At 38.7% G+C, this 20578-nt stretch overlaps 2 protein-coding genes across 3 annotated transcripts in view; both read left to right on the plus strand.

The window, feature by feature from the left end:
* Positions 1–12084, plus strand: part of LOC105208991 (uncharacterized) — a 49873-nt gene extending 37789 nt beyond the window's left edge. For both annotated transcript variants that reach the window (XM_029038206.2, XM_011179117.3), the window contains 3 exons: positions 1782–3819; positions 11022–11462; positions 11538–12084. In XM_029038206.2, the coding sequence (XP_028894039.2) occupies positions 1782–3819; positions 11022–11462; positions 11538–11646 (2588 nt within the window). In that variant the 3' untranslated portion in view covers positions 11647–12084. The remainder of the gene's footprint in view (positions 1–1781; positions 3820–11021; positions 11463–11537) is intronic.
* Positions 12085–12718: 634 nt separating this feature from the next.
* Positions 12719–19980, plus strand: LOC105208992 (serine-rich adhesin for platelets). The gene is made up of 9 exons (XM_011179118.3): positions 12719–12987; positions 13074–13238; positions 13334–13571; positions 13643–13982; positions 14047–14323; positions 14385–14866; positions 14930–15059; positions 15120–19707; positions 19774–19980. Exons 1-9 carry the CDS (start codon positions 12942–12944, stop codon positions 19937–19939), a joined length of 6432 nt encoding a protein of 2143 aa, XP_011177420.2. The 5' UTR covers positions 12719–12941; the 3' UTR covers positions 19940–19980.
* Positions 19981–20578: the final 598 nt, after the last annotated feature.

Below are 20578 nucleotides of genomic sequence, written 5' to 3' on the forward strand. Positions count from 1 at the left end.
ACCAATCAATTTAGGAACTCAATTTAGTAGATGTTAATCTTCTGACAATCAACTCGGAACCACACTTATTTCCTTTAAAACCCCTATTAAGTAGCATCACCCTTTTTGACTTCATAATAGGTAATAGTAGTCCAAGTGGGTTTAAATGACCTAATCCGTAGAAACTTTCATCAAAATATTTATTAATTCGGTACATGATTCCTCAAGCATCTGGATAACTAATTTCTCATCGATCTAAACTATAAATATCGGTGAACTTATGAGATAAATAACATTTTGTGCAGTTTTATTTGTAACCTCAACTAGTTGATATCGGTAGATAGTTCCCCTAGTGTTTTCATGAATTTTTGCAGAAATTTCGTAATTTGTATTTCTAATTTATAAATTTAGGTTTTAGCCAGATTTTTGGTCGAATTACGCTCGAGTACAAATACCCCTTTGAAAGACTGATCCAATTTGGTCGAAATTCAAAAACTTTGTACAGACTACAGACTCAGTATTAATAAGAATTTTAAAAGAACAACGTGCTATAAACGATTGGAACGGACCAATTTCGAATGTCAATTCAACCGCTAGATGGCGCTGTTGTAAAATTATTAATAATAGGCATATTTATGGCCCGATTTATCCCATATTCGGAAATTGTATTTAAAATATAATGAGAAAAGCTATAGTTTTATAAGAAAATAACCCTAGGTGTCGAACCGGTCTATTTTTATCATAGATAAACATAGAGAAAAGTGAGAGTGAGATATTTTGAAAACAGAGCCTCTGATTTTACTTAATATTGAGATTTGAATCACTCTTAAATACAATTTGAACTCTAATTTGGCTAACTCTGATCCTAGTAATATCATCCAAGCAAAAGTTCAAAGAGCACAAAGTCTGTCGGGTTTACTGTTGTACGAGGTGTGTTCAAAAAATAACGGGAATTCTCGTTTTTGTTTTAGTATTTCTGCATTTGTCTATACATGTTTAGAAAAACTTTTTGATAGATTTTGGTGTCTTTCAGTTTATATTGGAAATAAAAAAAAAAAAAAATATTTTCTATGCCGTCTTCTTAATTATAATAAAAATTAATTAACACATATTTTATACTTTAATTTATACACTTGTTCACACAGTTATGCCATTATTTAACTACTAAATGCTCAATATTGACTTAATTGCCACACTTTTTGAATTTAGGCAACATTTGCTGTCACGAAAAAAAACAAATTCCATATTTTTCGTTGAGCGTTTTTTGAAGACACGCTTCCAAAACACACAATTTAAAGCAATTAACCGAAAAGCACAAAATTACTCAAATTAATTTAATATTTTTGTATACAACGACAGCTGATCGATTTGAGTCTAGAGCATAGAATATAACGCAATATTTTCAATTTGCATGCACACACACATACATACGAACATATACTCGAATATATTAATTAAATATGTACATATGCATGTATATATAGGAAGTACATATGTACTTTGCTTCGACGCGCTAATTGTCCGCTAATAATTATTTAGTGACTACACGCACTTTTCACTTTTTTCTTAAATATTGTTGTTGTTATTTTCTATTATTGTAATTTTCCTTTTGTTGTTGTTGTTTTTGTTATTGTATTTCCATTTACTAATATGCAATTGTTTTATATTATACTTTTTACATACACACATATGAACATACAAAACCCGCTCGATGATTTGTTGCTCGTAATAACGATTGTTATTTGAAAAACGCGAACTCGCTTGCGAATACACGACTGACGACTGGCGACTAACGACCGTAGAGTTGAAAGCGTCAAAGCAAACTGAACGGCAGCGTAACCGGCATCGCCAGTCGAACTGTGAATCGACCAAACGCAACGAAGCTGCCGCATTCTTCGGCGGCACAGACACAGCGAACGCCTCGGAGACGGCAATCGGTGAGCTTAGCGCCGATGATAATGACGATGATAATTACTATGATGATGATGGGTATGAGAATGACGACGCTAATGGCAACGATATCGATGAAGATGATGATGAAGGCGATGGCGATGATGGTGATGGGGATGATGATGATGACCGAGTCGGAGACGCACCGACCGAACCGGCTGACCCCAGCGAGGCAACCGAATGTAGCGAACCCAATGAGGCCGGCGATAGCGCGGTGCGTTACTTCCGCGATGGTTACGCCGGCAAGAAGAAGAAGAAGAACAGCAACATCAACAACAACGACAACAATATTAAAATGAATGGCAGCAAAATTCTTGTGTTCGACAACTTCAAGTTGAACGTGAACGGTGATGGTGAAGGAGGTGATGGCGATGGCGATGGTGACGGTGTTGATAGAGCCAGCGAGAGCGGTTCGGATTTCGCGAGTTTTGATGGCAATTCGAGTAGTTTTGACGTTGTGATTGCCATGAAGCCGGACAAGAATAAGGTGAATGAGCAGCAACAGCAACAACAACAACAGCAGCAACAGTCGCAACAACCAAATCAGCACAACAACAAGAAAGAGCAGCAACAACACAAGACCGAACAGCAGCAGATGGAAAAACTTGAACAGCAACAACGACAACAACAGCAACAGCAGAAAATGCATAACCAGCCGCTCAAGCTCAGCAAACAGCAACAACAACAACATTTGCAACAACTACAAATGAAGCAGCAACCTGAGCGCCAGCAACAGAAAGCTTTGCGCGAACGCACCGAAAATTACGATACACACATACAACAACAGCAACAACTGTTGTTGCAACAAGCATATGAAGAGCAATTGTTGCACAGCCAACAGCTAGCCAAGCGCTACGATTCCAAAACGATCAATAGTAAACCCTCAGCCGAGCAAATTTTAAAGCAATCCAACAATTTACAAAAACAACTGAAACAACAGTTGGAGGAGCATCAGCGTTGCATTATCGAGCAGCAGCAACAACAGCAATTGCATCAACAAGAATTGCAGCAGCAAAGAAAACTCGATCGCAAGGACGAACTGAAGCTGCAGGAAAAACAAAAGCAACATCAACCACTACAACCGAAACAACCATCAGCAAAACCCTTGACGCGCAAGCAATTGCAAGCACAGTCGCAACATCAAGCGCGCAGCGCATTGTCATCGCGTCACACCTCACGCGCCAGCACTTCGCGCCTGCCCTCTTCACGCGTCTCACCGCTGCGTAGCACTAGCCGCGGTCTTCTCTCCACACGCGCCAAGAGTCTATCCAGCTGTCGCGCAGACTTGCACGCCGATAAGTCTAAATTGCTGAAGAAACGTCGCAATCCCTTGAACTCGCCACCGCCGGCACCATCGGCCACGCCCACCAATTCGGCACGCACTCCGCGTAGCGCACGTGCCAGCAACGCGGGCTCTGGCAGTGCTGCTACGAAAGCTCGTCCAACATCGCAGCAATCGCTTAAACCAACACACACCACCACGAATATGGGCTTCTACGTATCGGACGATGTAGGCGCTGGTGGTGATACACACGCACCTGGTGCGATACCCATACACACGCAGTCGCAAATGCTACAGATGTGTTCGATGCTGAAGTCGGAGTTCGTCGATATGATGATACCGCTTGCAAGCGACGGCGAAGGCAACGTCGGCAGAATTACATCTGCGCAAGCGCCGGCACCACGTTCACATAAATCAGTCAAGTGTAGCGGTAAAGCGTTGGCGAATGAGGCTGAGAATTTGGCTAATCATGATCTAATTGAAGCGCTTACCAATTGCCTTTTCAAGTACAATGCTGCTATGAAAGATTGCGGTAAAAATGCCACCAGCCCAAGGGTCGCAACACCCAAAGGCGGAGATCAAGAACCAAGAAACGGAAATCCAGCAAGGTGAGTGACTATTTATCTCTTAACCTGTGTCTACATATATTACCGATCTAATTCAATGTTGAAACTACCATTGTTGTTGGCCTCATCAACAACGTTGTATAGAATATTATTGAGCGCGGTAGGTGGCGCTGGATATAGTAACTCCTCAAGATAATACCTTGATCCATGAAAATACGTATATTCACTTCGAGATTTTCTAAAATATATATAATGCCCCGACAGATACTTAAGGCAGTTGTTTTCGTCATAAGACGACTAATCCTTCTTTTCTGCCTTTCGAGGTAATATTCTGCTTCCATCATTTAAGGAAAGAGATGTAATGGATACAATATTTTAGTAATGTTAGAGTCTATTTATCCCAAAAACATTACGTCGAACACATTTGGAGTATGTGATCAAATAACATCAGTTCATCTAATATGGAAAATCGCTCTTGATATTTTCGGGTAGGGAGCTCCGAATCAATTTCCCATTGTCAGTACCACGCTGTTGTTGCGGATTTAAGACCTCTTTCGCTGTTGGCGAATGAATTGTTTGTGGTAACGATTCCGTAAAGAGGACCATATACTACAATTGGACTCTTCAAACCCGTGAACTTTTGATTTTTTTTTTAATTTCCCAGCGCTTAGCTCGAGAGCCAAAGAAAAGTCAATTGTATAGATCGTTCGAGAAAGGTGCTTCATTAAACATATGAAAAATATTAACTCCAGTTTAGTTGTTTTGTTGTGAAGTCTTTGTTCACAATAGCATCAGCTTGGAATTTCGAAAGCTTCGTATCTCTTTTGAAAACGCAATTTCAGATCTTCCGATTTTAAAAGTTTTGGATCCAATAAAATGATATGAGGACCTATGATATGAGGACCTAGAGAAATCTTTCAAAAGAAGGTTTCACTGATCTTGAGAGCTTTTCTAGGAATTAAATATGCTTTGTATCGAGATTTTATAATATATTTTTTGACATTTCGCTGACTTTCCAAGTGATCTCATATACTTAAGATTGATTTCTGAAACTCAGAGTCTCATATTTCCCAACAATTGGAAATTATTGCTTCGTTTTCTGACTCATTTATTGCCAATTGCGGTAAAGCATCTACATTTTATATACATATATAATACATCCACATATACTGTTGTGGTGCCCTTTGTTACCTTTGAAGAGAGTCTAATTACTTAAACCGGGTTTGCTATGGTACGTACTACGTATATATGCATGTAAAGTGAACTGAGATGTGAAGTTTCAAAAAGTTTATGACATCATTTGAAATTTACTGAATTTTTCTTTAAAAAAATTTGAAAATAATTTTTTAACGAATAATATAGAAAATAGAGTTAATTTATTTTTTAGTTTCAGTTTATAAACATTTTGAGTTAAATTTGTTGATACAACTATAAATCGAAAACTAGACTAAAACAAGTAAGGAAAAGCTAAATTCGGGTGCTATCGAACATTTTATACTCTCGCAATTTATTGATATAATTTTATTAAGATAACACACAATTTGACCTATATATTCGGCATAAAGTCCAATAGAATAACGAAAATCATCATATACATATAGTATATGAGGGCTGAGGTAATTTCTGAACCGATTTCACTCATTTTCATCACCAAGGTACACTATACCCAAGACTATATGCTCACTTAATTTTGCTAAGATATCTGACATATGAACCGATATATTCGGTATAAAGCTCACCGGAAGGTTGATAATCCCAATATAAGGTATATGGGCGCTATGGGAGGTTATGACCCGATTTTAACCATTTTTGGAACAGAGAAACACTATTAGAAGAAAAAATTTCCTCTGCGTTACATTATAATATCTGAGAGATTTACCGATATTTTTGGTGAAAAATTACCCTTAGGCACTGGGTTCTACATGTTCGATATTCGGCGCATTGAAAAGTTATAGTCTGATTACGACAATTTTTACACAAGTGATACCTCAGCTCAATTGCAGTATTTGTGTAAAGTTTTATTCCGCTATCTTTGTTGGTTCCTAATGTTATATATTATAAAGTGAAGGAATCATATGGAATTCAAAATAGAGTTGTATTAGTAGTAGTCGTGGTTATGAATCGATTTCGCCCATTTTCCATACGTGTTATCAGGGTATCAAGAAAGTATAATATTATGTACCGAATTTCATTAAAATCTTTCGAGTAGTTTCTGAGATCTGGTTTTTTTTACCCATAAGTGGGCGACGCTACGCCCATTTTCCATTTTTTAAATCTGAGTACAGCTTCTTTCTGGCATTTCTTCTGTAGCATTGAGTGTTTCTGAGTTAACTAACTTTTATTAATTTTCTACGTAACCTTTGTATGGGAGGTAGGCGTGGTTATTATCCGATTTCACCTATTTTCATAGTATGTGATGGGGTACAAAAGGGCAACGACTGCAGAAAGTTTGGTTTATATAGCTTTATTGGGTTGCGAAATATATACAAAAAAAATTGGGGGCGGGGCCACGCCCAATATTCCAAAAAAATTGTTTGGTTATTTAAATGTTTTTAAAAATTTTTTTCATATAAAAATTTTGAAGAAAAATTCATTTTTTAGCTAAGCAATCAGAAACTAAAATTTATTTAAGTTTTCAACATACATAAGTTAATTTTTAAAATATTTTCGCCAAGATTTTTAAATTAATTTAATTTAAGTATCCAAAAATAATTTCCAAAACCAAAATTAACGAAATATTTTTGTTTTATTTTTAAAACCTAAATATTAGTATTTCACAAATAGGTTTCCTAAGGCCAATAATAGGAAAAACAGTACTATTCTAGTATCAAAAATCACACACACTAACTCTCCAGTTAATGATTTTCAACTCTCCGCCTCGGTTGTGTAAATAATTTGTTACAAATAAATACTGATTTACATGCATACATACGTACATATATACAAATTGTAAATGCAAGCAAAGCAATCGCTGCTGCATAAAAACATATACAAAACAGATGACATCAAATAGCAACAACAACAGCAGAACACTATCAAAAAGAGAGCACAACTTAGCAAAGAAACGTGAAGTTGTGAGCCGGAGTGCCCACTAACCCCACTTACTTAGAGTAAATGCATGCACAAATATACCCCCCACCACGCCGCCCGCAGCTTGCCGACTATCTACCACCACTCGGTCGGCCGATGGAATGATGTCATCAAGCCAACAGAGACTAACGTCGCAGCTTTGCTACCGGTCGCTTATCGCTTGCGTTGAAGCCGCCGCTGAAGCCGATGCTGATGGCTGTCAGTCAAAGCCGAACGTGTTTAGCGCGACGCAGTGTTTGGACATGCGTGCGTCCGACTCCGCTGCGTCAACTACACTACTACCGGCGAACTACACCCGGTGAGTTGGTGAGTGCCGTTGCTGTTGCCGGTGCGTATGGGGATGAGATACATACCTACATACCTGTGCTATGTTTCAGCAGCAGTGATGACTGCTGAGCGGAGAGAATCTATCATCGAAATTTCAAGCTGCGTTCTTAGTTACTCATGCTTTTTGGTTTGTTTGTTGGTATATATGTATGTTTGTATCGCACGTTTAAGCTCATCTACCCACCTTTCGTTTGTTGTATGATTCAGCTGATCCTCAAGTAGGGCTGCATAATTGGACAAATGTTGATTTATATATTTCACAAACCTCAATATACATACAGACATACGTGTATGTACATATATACTCAGGTATAAACGAGTGTAAATTAATAATCTGAATACAGTTTTTTAATACATCTCCGTTTACATACAGGGCTTTACTATATAGGCAGTTGATTTATGGTTCAAGTTCTATGATGACATAAGGTGCGGTTTGGTAAGAGTCATTTAATTAGAAATTATTTCCTAAAGGTTACCGAAGTTAAATTAGAAGTTAGCGGAGGCAGAATGAAATTAGCAATAATTTCGTATTTTGTGGGGAATATGAGGGGAACTGAGATCGCTTAAAGGTGTGTGCAATATATATTTTTTATATCACGAAATCTATGACGTATTAAATATCTTACAAGGGTAGGTGCAAGAGTTCTAAGTTTGAAGATTAAATTATGGTGGCATTATATGACGAATTCTTTGAACTTTTCAGTTCTTATATTAGATAATAATTTTATGAAACGACCAAATCGGTCAGAATTAGGCCATCAAATGTATCCGTCGATATATAGTATGAATACTTCGTGTGTGTTTCTGGCTCGAAATATATTTTTGAAACCCAAAACTTCAAATCTTTAACTTATCAGTTAACATCAAGTGATACAACGAACTATAGAATCTTGGGATATAAGCCTTAGGTCATATCCGATTATCTGATGATACTTCGAAATAAGAGTTTTCATGCTCAAATAGCTTAAACTTTCACAGATACTACATTCTCAAAAAAAAAATATTTATAAAAAAAACAAGTAAGGAAGGGCTAAGGTCGGGTGTAAGCAAATATATTATTAGATGAAAAATATCCCCTCTGACTTTCTTCTAAATATCTGAGAGACTTACCTATATTTACGGTAAAAAATTTGTTAGAAGCGTCTTGAAAACTTATGGACCGATTTCGGCGAATTTTAAAAGGGCGATGCCACACTATAAACGTAGTATTTGTGCAAAGTTCTGCACCGATATCTTCACTAGTGTTTTATATATTGTAAAATTAACGAATCAGAATGACTTCAAAGTTCTGGTATATAGGAAGTAGGCCTGGTTGTAAACCGAATTAGACTATTTTCACAACAGATGTAAGGAAAATATTACGAATCGAATTTCATTGAAATTGGTCAAGGAATTCGGAGATATGGTTTTTGACCTATAAGTGGACGGAGCCACGCACATTTCAAATTTTGTATACCAATTTGAGTGCAACCCATCTTTATAATGAAGTTTAAGTTTTCTAGCGTTTTTCCTTACTAAATTAATGAATTTTTAGTAGTTTTCAATATATGTAACCTTTGTATGGGAGACAGACGATGTTATAATCCCAATTCCTCGATATAGCTTTAGTAGTTTACGAGATATGTACAAAAAACTTAGTAGTAGGCGGGGCCACGCCCACTTCCCCAAAAAAATTACACACATGTTTTCGGTTTTCGCCATTTTGTGGGCGTGACAGTTGTCCGATTTCGCCCATCTTCGAAAGCAACCTACCTATGGTGCCAAGAAACATCAAGTTTCATTAAGATATCTTAATTTTTTCTCAAGTTACAGCTTGCACAGACGGACGGACAGACATCCATTTCAAATCTACTCGTCACCCTAACCACTTTGGTATATATAATCCAATATCTAACTCGTTTAGTTTTAGGGTTTACAAACAACCGTTATGTGAACAAAACTATAATACTCTCTTTAGCAACTTTGTTGCGAGAGTATAAAAATATGCTTAAAGGTTTCTCTTAATCTACGGAGAGGTTACAGTTATTAGAGAAATTTTGAACGTGAGTCAGGCATGTGAACGAACTCAAGTTCGTCGTAGTCCGTACCTCCGGCTTGTCCTTCGGATAGATTTTTTTAGACTTAGGTGAGAAGTGTAGTCGTTAAAACAACAACGAATTGTCCAAATATTTGCGAATATCTAAATAACCAGAGGAGATATGGTAACATATGTGTGCCTGACACAGTTCTCAGCTTGTTCCAAGTACGTAATGGGAGAATAATTATTCGTTGTTGTTATCATTTCCCAAGCAATGTTGCGGAAATATGCTGATTTGACAGTCCTTAGTTGGATAAAAATCCGGATCCATTCCAGCTAAGTAAAGCCAACTGTCGTGAGAACGGAAAAATATTTGGACTGAAAACCTCCTTGAACATTTTTTCCATACAAAACTTGGAAATATATTCCAAATTCAGAAACAACAAATTACGAAAAGGTCTCATGACTGAAGTAAGTATCTTGAAATAAATTCCTGAATAAGGTTACTTCCATAATCTCCACGACATCATTCGGAGGAAAGCGTGTTCCTCTCTGTTGGTCCTTAGTATGCAGTATTCCTAAGTTAATCTTATCTACCCATATTTTTTTCGCACTGCACTGCGGTTAACTGCTCTCATATAAATAAACTTTATCTTCCACTCACACACCACATTAAATGTTTAATGCGGTTAATTAAAAACATATTAACAAATTTGCCACAAACACTTACTTCATTTTTTCTGCAAGTCTTATAGTAGTGTAGTTAGTACCCACAAACTCGACAGTTAATTAAAAAAAATTGTACACATAATAAACGGAAAATCAAATTCAAACAATAAAGCATGGAAAGATTAATGGGTCTATTGACTTGGGCGCGAACACGTGGCATCTAGTCATTGTCGAAAAATTGTGTTGCCGGCAAACAAGTTTTTATCTATTCATACATACATATTTACACATACCAACAGATTTTAATATTCGCGAAAATTGCCAGTCGAAAATAGTGCTGTTTGATCAATATTTATAACATTTAATATGGTTGCAAGTTTTTTTGTTGCATGCGCCGTCGTTACACCGCTCCACTCCACTCCGTCTGCAGAATGTGGAGTTTTCTATTTGGGGCGCAGTGTGCGTGTTTTATGGGACAAATAACGGTATTTTCATTGTGGCCTTGAGATTTCGCGAATTCTTTCATGCATTGTCACATAATTTACTATCATAGTGTCTTTGTAGAATCCATAAAAGACTAAACGAAATTATATGACGTCACATTAGCGGTAGTCTCTCTTCATCTCTTCCTTTGTGTCTGTATTCAGTCTATCTTGGTATTATATATTTATATCAGTGATGCTTAAAATTAAGTCCACATGACAAAAGAATCACTTCAGAAAGGCTAGGAGCGTGGCAACCAAAAATTCCAACGAAAATAGTGTTGAAAGTGGCCTAACAACCAGTTTTCCTTCGACCAAATTTATATTTTGTGTACAGGATACATCAGTCTATAGTGGCCAGAAAGGTCACCTTTCTGTACATTTTGAAATTGTACTCTTCTTCCATGTTAAAGTTCAGACAATTGTATCATCCATTCAAATATAGTCTTTGGTAGTGTGTGGACTCACGCTAAAGATGGACTCTGCCCCCATATTCTTCATGGTCGCTGTTTTTCTGACCGACAGTTCAATACCTTTCTTAACTTTCACTCATCCATCCACCCCTTCAAAACCTCATCATGTACTCTCGGTTCTCCATTTATTATAATTTATTTATATATCCTCTCTTTCTGAACCCAAATGCATCTCCTCGTTTTCAGTCCCATTACTCTCTACGCCGGTGAATCGCCTTACGAGAAGTTGAAGCTGAAGAAAGCACAACAGCGCCTGCGAAAAGAAAGAGAGAAAGAGCAAAGACGTGCCGAACGTAAACTAGCACAAAAAGAAATGGCTAAAGACGCCAGCAATACAGCAGTCAATGACTGGGAACAGGATAACTCTGCAGATGAATTAAACACCGATGACAACGATTACGACTTACAAATAGGAAATCAGCAAGAAGCTGAAATGGCTTATAAAAATCTGGAACCGCTCACTTCACCCTGTACACTATGGAACAGTAACTTCAAAGAGACACCGCGTAAGAAAGATCTACACATTGAAGAGCTAATTGCCGAACGAGATCAATTTCTGAAGCTCTGCAGTAAAAATCGCTTCTACGCTAATCCCAATTTCAATCAGCCATGGCGCGTGTTTTCGAGGTAAATTTTCGCATAACTCTGAAAGATATCTAATTTTGAATTATTTGTCTTCATACTTGGTGCTGCTGCAATCAGACTAGCCACCAGACTATCGAACGATATCATCGGCGTCATCGAGGAAGACTTTAGTATTGGTGTTTCGAAGTTTGTGCAGGACTTTCTGGATAACGAGACCAAGATATAGCAACGCTGCTTCCAGCACTTTACGCATTGACATAAGCTTCGTCAATTTCGATTTTATAATGTTTTAACTGCATACATACTATATATTTTAGAATATTTTCCGTTCGTGGCGTTGCACCTGTGTGTATGTTTTTTATATATTGTATGTAAATGATTCTCAAGTTTTACTAATGAAATTGTAGAGCATATTTTGGCAGATTTTATATACGCATGTACAGTTAGCACGGTAAATAATTTGATATTTTTTGCGAGCACGTCAAAGGTTAAGGCAGTTAAATCCGAAGTGCAGTCTTTACTGCTTTCACCTTCGACATGCCTGCGAAAACCGATTTTTTACTGTGTATGCATGCGACATATGCTAATTTATATGTATAACAAGTATATAACAATATAACCTGTATCAATGCCAAAATAGTTCATGTAGAAATTTGTTTACTATTATTAACATTTTTTTTTTCAAAATTTCATTTGTCGGTTGGGTACTAAACAATGAATATTTGCTTTATAACCAAAAAATTAATTTTCTTTTATTCATGATTAAGTTAAATTATGCCTTAATTAACATTAATTCTTTAATTATGTTATAATATTGATCCGGAAATAATCTCTTGTTCATTGAACACTTATTTTTTAATGAAAATAGTAGTTTACATTCAAAACGTACAATTAATATAATATTTGGAGAAATTTTAATTCAAGGTCAACAAGGAAATTGCCATACAGTTGCTGCCAATAAAGAATGCCTAACAATCATAACAAAACAAACCGCCAAATAAACAGAGTTGCAAAGCAAAATCTCCAATTGTTTTGCAAAAATGTAAACAATTACGCGGCGTTGCCACTTCGACAAATATCTATTGAAATTCGAATATTTGTATTTCACATTTTAATTAATTGCTGCCTATTTTTTACACTTCCAACATAACCAACAAGGCAATTCAATTTATAATTATTGAATTGTTTAAATAATTTACAAAAACAAACAGTAATAATTGCTTTTTTAATATTTTTTACTCAATGGTTAGTTGCCAATTGGTGTACACTCATCCTTATTATGCCCCATTGGAAATAAATATACATTCCTACACATCCGGCAACATGAAGCCAAGCGAAGTTCCTCTATGCCGCTTAGCGCATTTCGCTTGAATTTTTTTGCAGCATCGTAAAAACATTTAAAAATCTTTGTATTTAAGCAACAATAAAGTATTTTTTTTCATAGAAATTAGTTTAACGTTTGTAGTTAATAAAAATGTGCTGTGTGTGAAAAGTGTAGAACCAAAAATTAATAAGTAAAAAATGGATGCCGTGGTTTTGCATTCCGACATTGCGCGTCTTGTGCTAGGTAAGTGGTTGCGTTTGTGCAGCTGGTGCCGCTGATGCGAAGCGTACTATCTTAATACAAACTATAATTTCCCTCCAACTTGTTAGGCTATTTGAAAAGACAAAAGTTAGAAGGCACATCGCGTCTATTTTGTAAAACTTCACCACATCTCAAGCATGAATTTACGGTGTATCGCAGCGGCTTTACGCCACACAGTTTTTGTCCCGATTTGGAAGATATAATTTGCGAATATGTAAATATTAAACATATTGGTAAGTACAGTACCAGACAATTATGTGTACATATTGTGAAAATACAAAAACATATATGTAAACTAAAAAAATCTTATTGGAAATTATATCAATAGTCGATCGGTTTGTGTCCTCATTGACAAGCAGTCAACGATTTGAACTTTTTGAACTCAAGCTGCCTGAGAAAGTCAAGTTATTGCTCGAGCGTGGATTTGCAACAAATTTGAAAACTCAACAAGCCGAAAATTCGACACTTAATAAAAATATTGCAGAACACCAATCTACGACGAGCAGCAGTGTGAATTCAGATAAAGAGAATACAGCTAATAAGCATCCGAAACAAAAAAGAAAACGGTACGTATTATAAATATTTATTTAAAGTAGCGCAAAATTTAAAAAAAAAAACACTTATATTGCATATTCAGTGAATCTCTAGCATACTCCTCCGATGAGCGACAAAGTTCTGTCATTTTGAACAGCAAAAATATAAAAAGGCGTCGCATTTTAGAACCATTTTGCTTTATAAGTGCGAAACAACAAAATTTACAACGCCAGCGGCAAGCATTGCAAACACCATCAACAACTGGCGATCAAACGCAGACAGATGATGACAATGACGAGGACACACTCGATGAAGATAGTAATGAAGAAGAGAATGTGCCGCAAGACAATGAAACAGATTTGTCACTCATGGAAAAGCCGACCAAAGAATCAACGCCGCACAGTAAATCGGCTAACGGAAAGTTTTCAACGCCCTCGGTACCGGTAATATGAACTTGTGTTATTCGGTATTTCATAAATCTAATAAAAAATATTTTTACTTTTTCAGGAGCTATCACAAGCAATATTGGACAATCCACAATTTCAAATGAAATTGGTAGATAATATTAATCAAGCGCTCAACAACTCGAAATGCAATGAAACACAACCAACGGTAAGCAACGTCAAAGCAACCAAATCAAATATGTCAGCTGATGAGATTAATCTCTCGGAGGAACAACAAATTATAAGCTCTAATGAATTGTTGGATCAGATGGTTAAAGACATTTTGAAGGCTACCGAACAGGATCCGGCATTCGATGCAATTGTCGAAAATGTTGTTGGTGGTATGTTAGAAATTTATTTAAGACACAAATTCAGACAAAAATATTAAACAATTTATTATAGCATCCATACAGCCGACAAATCTCTCAGCAGGCGTACAGTGTAATATCGATACAGCTTCGGCTGCATCACAACAACAACAACAACTAATTAGTACTGTGTTCGATCAACAACAATTTGCATTTGTGCAACAACACCAACAACAATTAACACTACCAACTTCATCGACGACAACAACACAACAAACAACCGAACCGACTACAGTGCCACGCACGCCTATTATTATACGTACGGCTATATCCGCTGCCAATACTTCATTGAATGGCGGTGTTGGCGATACACAAGTGCTTTCTTCACTCACAGCAAACAACTCGTTTGGTTCCTTGATCGATCCGAACTTTTCGCTCTCAAAGTTGATCGTTTTAAATTCGAATGATAGTGCACAAAAACAACAACAAACTGGTGATCAAATCATTGACAATACCACTGCTGAAAATATAATGAATCATTTGTCTAATGTCGGTGATGCGGCTGGGGATGAACAGGTATTTTCTATAGCAATACATATCTTGAGTAAAATCTACAATTTTTTATCTTCTCTTGAGCAGGTTTTCATCGACGGTTCCAGTGGTCAATTTGCAATACCGTTACTACTGGCCGACGAGGGTCTGTTAGCAAATTTCCCATTTCTCATCAACAATGAGGGCATAATTCAGCAACTGCAACCGGAAAATATTGGTAATTTAGCATGTGCTCAAACTGAATTTCCTTTACTCAAACCGCTTTTCTTCTCCGCAGGTCAACTGCCACCAAACACAATTCTTGTGGCCAGTGCACAGAAAGCAAATCCAGCCGAAGAAAAACAGGTTGGCGGTACACTAGAGCCGTGCACCGCCTGTAAGAAACCAAAAGAGACCACCGTACCCAGTTCGTTGCAATCGCGTTCGACGGTAGATAGTGAGACGCCGAGTGGTAGTGGTATAGTGAATACGAAAGCATTTAAAAGCCTCTCGACACCGCGTAAGCGTACCTCGCATGTGCGTACATTATCATTCTCACCAAAGCCGACGGTTAGTAGTCGTGCTGCGCAGAAACCCACATTGCGTCCTAATCCCATCGCAGAGGATAACGAAGAGTTGGCCAACTCGGCTGATATATCCGAGCGTCCGATAATCAAAAATGTGGAGATACTGCCATCTTTAGGCGGGCCAATTGACGCTAGTGCAAATGAGAGCAGTAATAGCTGTAGCGTGCCGCCGCTCTTTGTCACCGAGGAGAGTAGCAATCAGACTGTCATTAAAACCGAATTGTCACTTGGAGACGTGTCTGCTGTAGAGCAGGCGGATAAGTCTAAGATACTAAACAAAATAAAATCGGCCGTCGCTGATCACGCCGATACACCGAAACGTAAACAGATACGTAAAACTGCGGTGCGTGCGTGCAAGCGTCAATTGTCGAAATCCTCGGATGAATCCGAAACCAAACCGTCCCTTACAAAACAAACTGTAGAAAATGAAGAATCGCAAGAAAGTGCGCCATTAAGCGAGCCACAGCTCACCGAGCAGAAGGTAGCCACTCTAAAAGACGACAAAATGATGGAGGAATGGTTGCGTTTGCGCAATGCTTCGAATCGTGATCTTGATTCGCGTTTGCGCCAAATAAATGCCGATCAACTTGCCGATATACCGAAATCGGCGCGCAAAGATAAGAGAACGCCATCAAAACGACGTTATTTACGGCGCAAACGTACAACAATCTCTAAGCGCATGCGCAAAAAGGTGCGTCGGGAGGCACACAAAAAAGCTGTGCTCGCCGAGAGTGAAGCCGACTTGTCGAAAATTGAGGATGAGCCTGAAGAAGTTGTCAAACCCGATATAAAAATCGTGGATAAAACACAACACGTCAAGTGTGCAACCGACAGCAAGCGCTTGAGCAAAGAACGCAATAAAGAATTCAATATCAAAATTCCAACACCACAAAAAGATAAACGCGAATCCTTAACAAAAGCGAAGAGTGAATGCGCGGAGAGCGACAATGAGGAGTCACACGAAGCGGCTGCAAGTGATGCACTCGATAGTGCAGCCCAAACAAATGCTGCAGCGCCAGTTGTGGAGAACGAAACTGTGCATGGTCCGGAGCAGCACATTGACAAGGAGCGCGATCGTCGCACTGCAAATATTGCTTGTCTGCTGGAAACACCTTTTAAGGCGCCCACGTTGTTGGATGAAATCCCACCTACACCCGGTAAGCCGCCACACCCCTTAGACACGCCAGCGGCCAAGCTGCGTTCTGCTGATGACGATATTCACCTTTCAACATCTTATCTCTTTGGTTCGCTTACCAAAAGCGAATTGGATACACCACAATTAAGCGCAATAACGCCAGGCTTCCGCTTCACACCCTTTGGTTCGAGTCGCGATGTGACGCCACGCAGTGCAACAGCGCCAACGGATTACTCCTCCGGCGGTTCGTACTATAAACCGGATGAGTCGGAAGATTTGGATCGAAATTTTGAAAAACTTTTGAGAGATTCAACGCAGAAGCAACGACAGGAAGAGGAGGAGAGAGCGCAACTGCTTGAGAAGCATTTAAATGCTGGGGAGGTTAAGAGTGCGCTCTTTGAGGAACAAAAACCGACAGTGGTTGAACCTATCGAGCAACCAGAAGCAGAGGCAATATGTGTTGAAATACCAGCTGAGAAACTGCGAGTGGAACCAATCGTGCTGAAACGCGTAAAATCATTTGGCGCTGAAGGCGCGGATAATGCCGAAGCACCCTCAAACATCGATCCACATTATACGCTTGTCTCTGAGTTGCCTGAGATTTGTGCTGAGGGCGAGTCTTCCAATTCGTCTAGCACAGTCTCTACCTCGTCCTCATCCTCATCGCAAAGTTCCACAAGTAGCTCGAGTTCTTCAACGAACTCTAGCGCCACAACGCACCATAAGGAGGCAGCAACGAATGAAAAAGAAACGAAGAAAAAAGATAGCAACTTGTCATTATCGCTAGATAATCTCTCATCTATAAGTAGTACGGAAGATGAAGAGTGGCAGAAGTTGGCTGTCACCGAGGAAGAGAACTCACAGTTGGTAAGTAATGATGGAGAAGTACGTTACCCGGTACGTAGTTGGCTGACACCGAGCAAAGTGGATCCGCAAGCTGCAGATACACCACACGAGCATGCACCAACGACGTCAATCAAGGTAACTGTACCATTGAAATCCGCAGAGAAGAGGAATCGCTTGGATGAAGACTTACAGCAAAAGCGTGAGCGCATTATGGAGAAGCTGAAGCAAGATGCCAACCAACGACGAGATAAACACCCAGCAGCAACCGCAGCGCTGAGTGCGACACGCAAGATTGCCACAATGAGGGAGAAAGCAAAGATTCTACCGGCAAAGGCAACAATACCGCTCGCAGTAGCAACAACAAAATTAGAAGCAAGTAAACCCAAACTGCTAGTGGAGGAGAAGCGCACAATGGAAGTGCTAACCGCACTGCAGCTCTCCGCCAAAAAACAAGTTCCTCAGCATACGGATAGCGAGAAGGTGCGCAAACCGACAGCGGTGCCTCCAATGGCCTCGCTGGACGACAATGCAACCACGACGCTCTTCACACAAGCCACAACAACGTACGAGTTGACGGAGAAGACCGAACGTCTGCCGTTGAAGACACTCATCTCGAAAGTGAAAGCCAAACAAAGGCAGTGCGTACAAATTGAAGCGCTGCCGGCTTTGAAGAAGTCGCGCACCACCAGCTTGGGCCGCAAGAAGATTGTGCGCAAACCGCTCGGCTTCAAGGGCACCAATGCACCCGAAACTGTCTACGAACCCGACCAGTTGGAGGAAGTGAAAACGCCGCATAAAGTAAGCACCAAAAGCGTGGCGGAAAAAGAAGATATGGGCGGAAAAAATGTCAGTCCTGTGCCAAGAATAAAAATAAAAACACCAACAAGACTAACTGCCGATCGACCCAGTTTACTGCGTGTGTCACCACGTTTGCTTGTAAACAAAAAGAGCCGGTTGAAGGATGGTCATGAAGACGACAAAGAGGAAGCATCAGAGGATGCCATAGAAGCCAACAAAACCAAGAAGCCGCTGAAAACAACGAAGGCTAAGGCGGCAACCACGGCTAAGCGGTTGTTAGCGACTGCTATCAAAAAACCACCTGTACGCACAAGAGTGACGAAAAGTAAAAAAACGGCATCCAACGATGTATTAGAACCAAAAACAACAGTGGACGAGCAAAAGCAAGACGAGGATGAGGTTAGAGACGAAGAACCAAGTGAGCTTAGCGATAAGAAAGGACAGGAAATCTTACAGGTTAAGCCTGAAAAAACTGATAAGTCTGACACTATCAAAAAAGTTGAAAAATCAAAACCAGAAAAGAAAAAAGATACCGAAAAAAAGGAAAAGGAAGCAAAACCCCTGGGTAAAATGACCAAGGCATCTAAAGTGCCTGCAGAGTCAGCCAAATCCGATAAAGAAACAGAAGAAATAAAGCAAACAGATGAGCAAGCAACTGTTGAAACGAACTCGGAGAAACATCCGTCGAAAGAAACTACTGCCACGCAGAAAAGAAAGTCCAAAGATGAAATAGAAATAGTAACTGTATCAGAAGATATAGAAGATATGACGAATCAAAGATCAGAAGCGACATCCAGCAGCAAAATGAATGACGATGCAAGCGTATCTAATACAAATACAAAAACAAAAGAAACTACACAAAATCTACCGACGCAAAAATATAGTATAACAGCAGGACAAGAATCAAATGTTGACAAAATTGATGTAGATCAAGCAATTGAAAAGGACAATTCACCAAAAGAAACGGAAGCTGAAGAGAGCACACCAAACGCGGATAGAGCTGAAGCGAATAACGACAGCAAAACTTTACCCACATCGACCACAAATATGGAGACTGAAGCGGCCGAAACTTCCGAAGAGGATCCCATGGAGGCTTGTGAACTAACGTCGGTTACGGAAGATGATCCAGTACGCTTTGTAACAGTTACCTATAACGGTCCTGATGTAGCGCCAGCAAATCCTTTGCCACGACGAGATTTTACAAACTTCAAAATGGTCGTTGCCTTCGATGAGGAAGAGAAACACATTTGGCGCATGACCGACGAAATGGTGTTATTTACTACATCACCCTCATCCCAACAAATACGTAACATTCCGAAAAAACGTAAGGTACGCATAAATACATGTGGCGTTGATCTGGATAACATCGCCACTGTAGGTGTAGTGCATAGCACGACAACAACAACACAGCAAGTAACCACCTCAACTGTTAGCAGCTCTAATGAAGCCAAACCAGCTGCAACTTCTACACCCATCTCTGCGCCAGCCACTAGCAGCACACAAGAACCACGGAGGCGGACGTGAGTTGCAATATAGCATATTATTTGACTTCACAAACATCCAATTGACATTAATTTCATTTGCAGGAGACCAACAAAGCATGTTGTCGCTGATACGGAAGTTGCGAGTGGATCGTCTGCGTCGGCGCCACCAACTCAAACAGCAACAACGAATTCTGCTGGTCCTACAGATGTGCTCCAAATAGACGACATTGAATCGCTCCTTTCGCGTTTGCATGGAAAAGAAAACTAACGAATTTCAGATTTCAGTATATACTTAAGTGTTCGCTTTAACATACATAGTTTTTACGCAAATATGCTTTATGTGCATTGGCGATCATACATATGCATCTATTAATTTATGTATATGTATAAGTATGTAAAGATTTAGTATTCGCAATAATAGTTAATTTGACGTTAAGTTTTATTTTTAAGTTATTATGTGACTTTAATTTCGATACATACTATATATGTACGTTGATTAGATCTTTGCATTGAGATCTATTTGAAATATATCCGAACAAATAAGAAAGAAAGTAAAAAAGAAGAAAATTGTTCTCGTTTAGAAATTATTACACTAATTTGTACATTAACGATATGTTAATCTCCTTTAAGGATTAAGGATATTATTTTTATGTTAAACTAATGTAAAAATCTATTTCGAGCTTGTAAAATTATAAAATACATTGTTTGGCGCAAATTATAAATTACAATCTATCGTTTTTAATTATATTTTTTACAAATTACAAGTCAAGTAGCAAACCTAGTCTGATTGTCAAATGACAATACAGTGCTGTCTAATAAAAAATGCCTGTGTTTAGTACACTTCTGTAAAGATTTTACAATTCTTCACTAGAACTGTCGCTTGGCTTTGTATAAAAACAGATTTTTG

Source organism: Zeugodacus cucurbitae, chromosome 5 (assembly GCF_028554725.1).
Source record: "Zeugodacus cucurbitae isolate PBARC_wt_2022May chromosome 5, idZeuCucr1.2, whole genome shotgun sequence".
Lineage (NCBI taxonomy): Eukaryota > Metazoa > Arthropoda > Insecta > Diptera > Tephritidae > Zeugodacus > Zeugodacus cucurbitae.

What these genes read in the sequence shown, in the direction of transcription:
- LOC105208992 (XM_011179118.3), top strand. Translation starts at nt 12,942, where the DNA reads ATGGATGCCGTGGTTTTGCATTCCGACATTGCGCGTCTTGTGCTAG. An exon ending in ATGCGGCTGGGGATGAACAG is followed by an intron (nt 14,867 to 14,929) that starts GTATTTTCTATA and finishes TCTCTTGAGCAG; the next exon opens with GTTTTCATCGACGGTTCCAG. An exon ending in ACTGCAACCGGAAAATATTG is followed by an intron (nt 15,060 to 15,119) that starts GTAATTTAGCAT and finishes TCTTCTCCGCAG; the next exon opens with GTCAACTGCCACCAAACACA.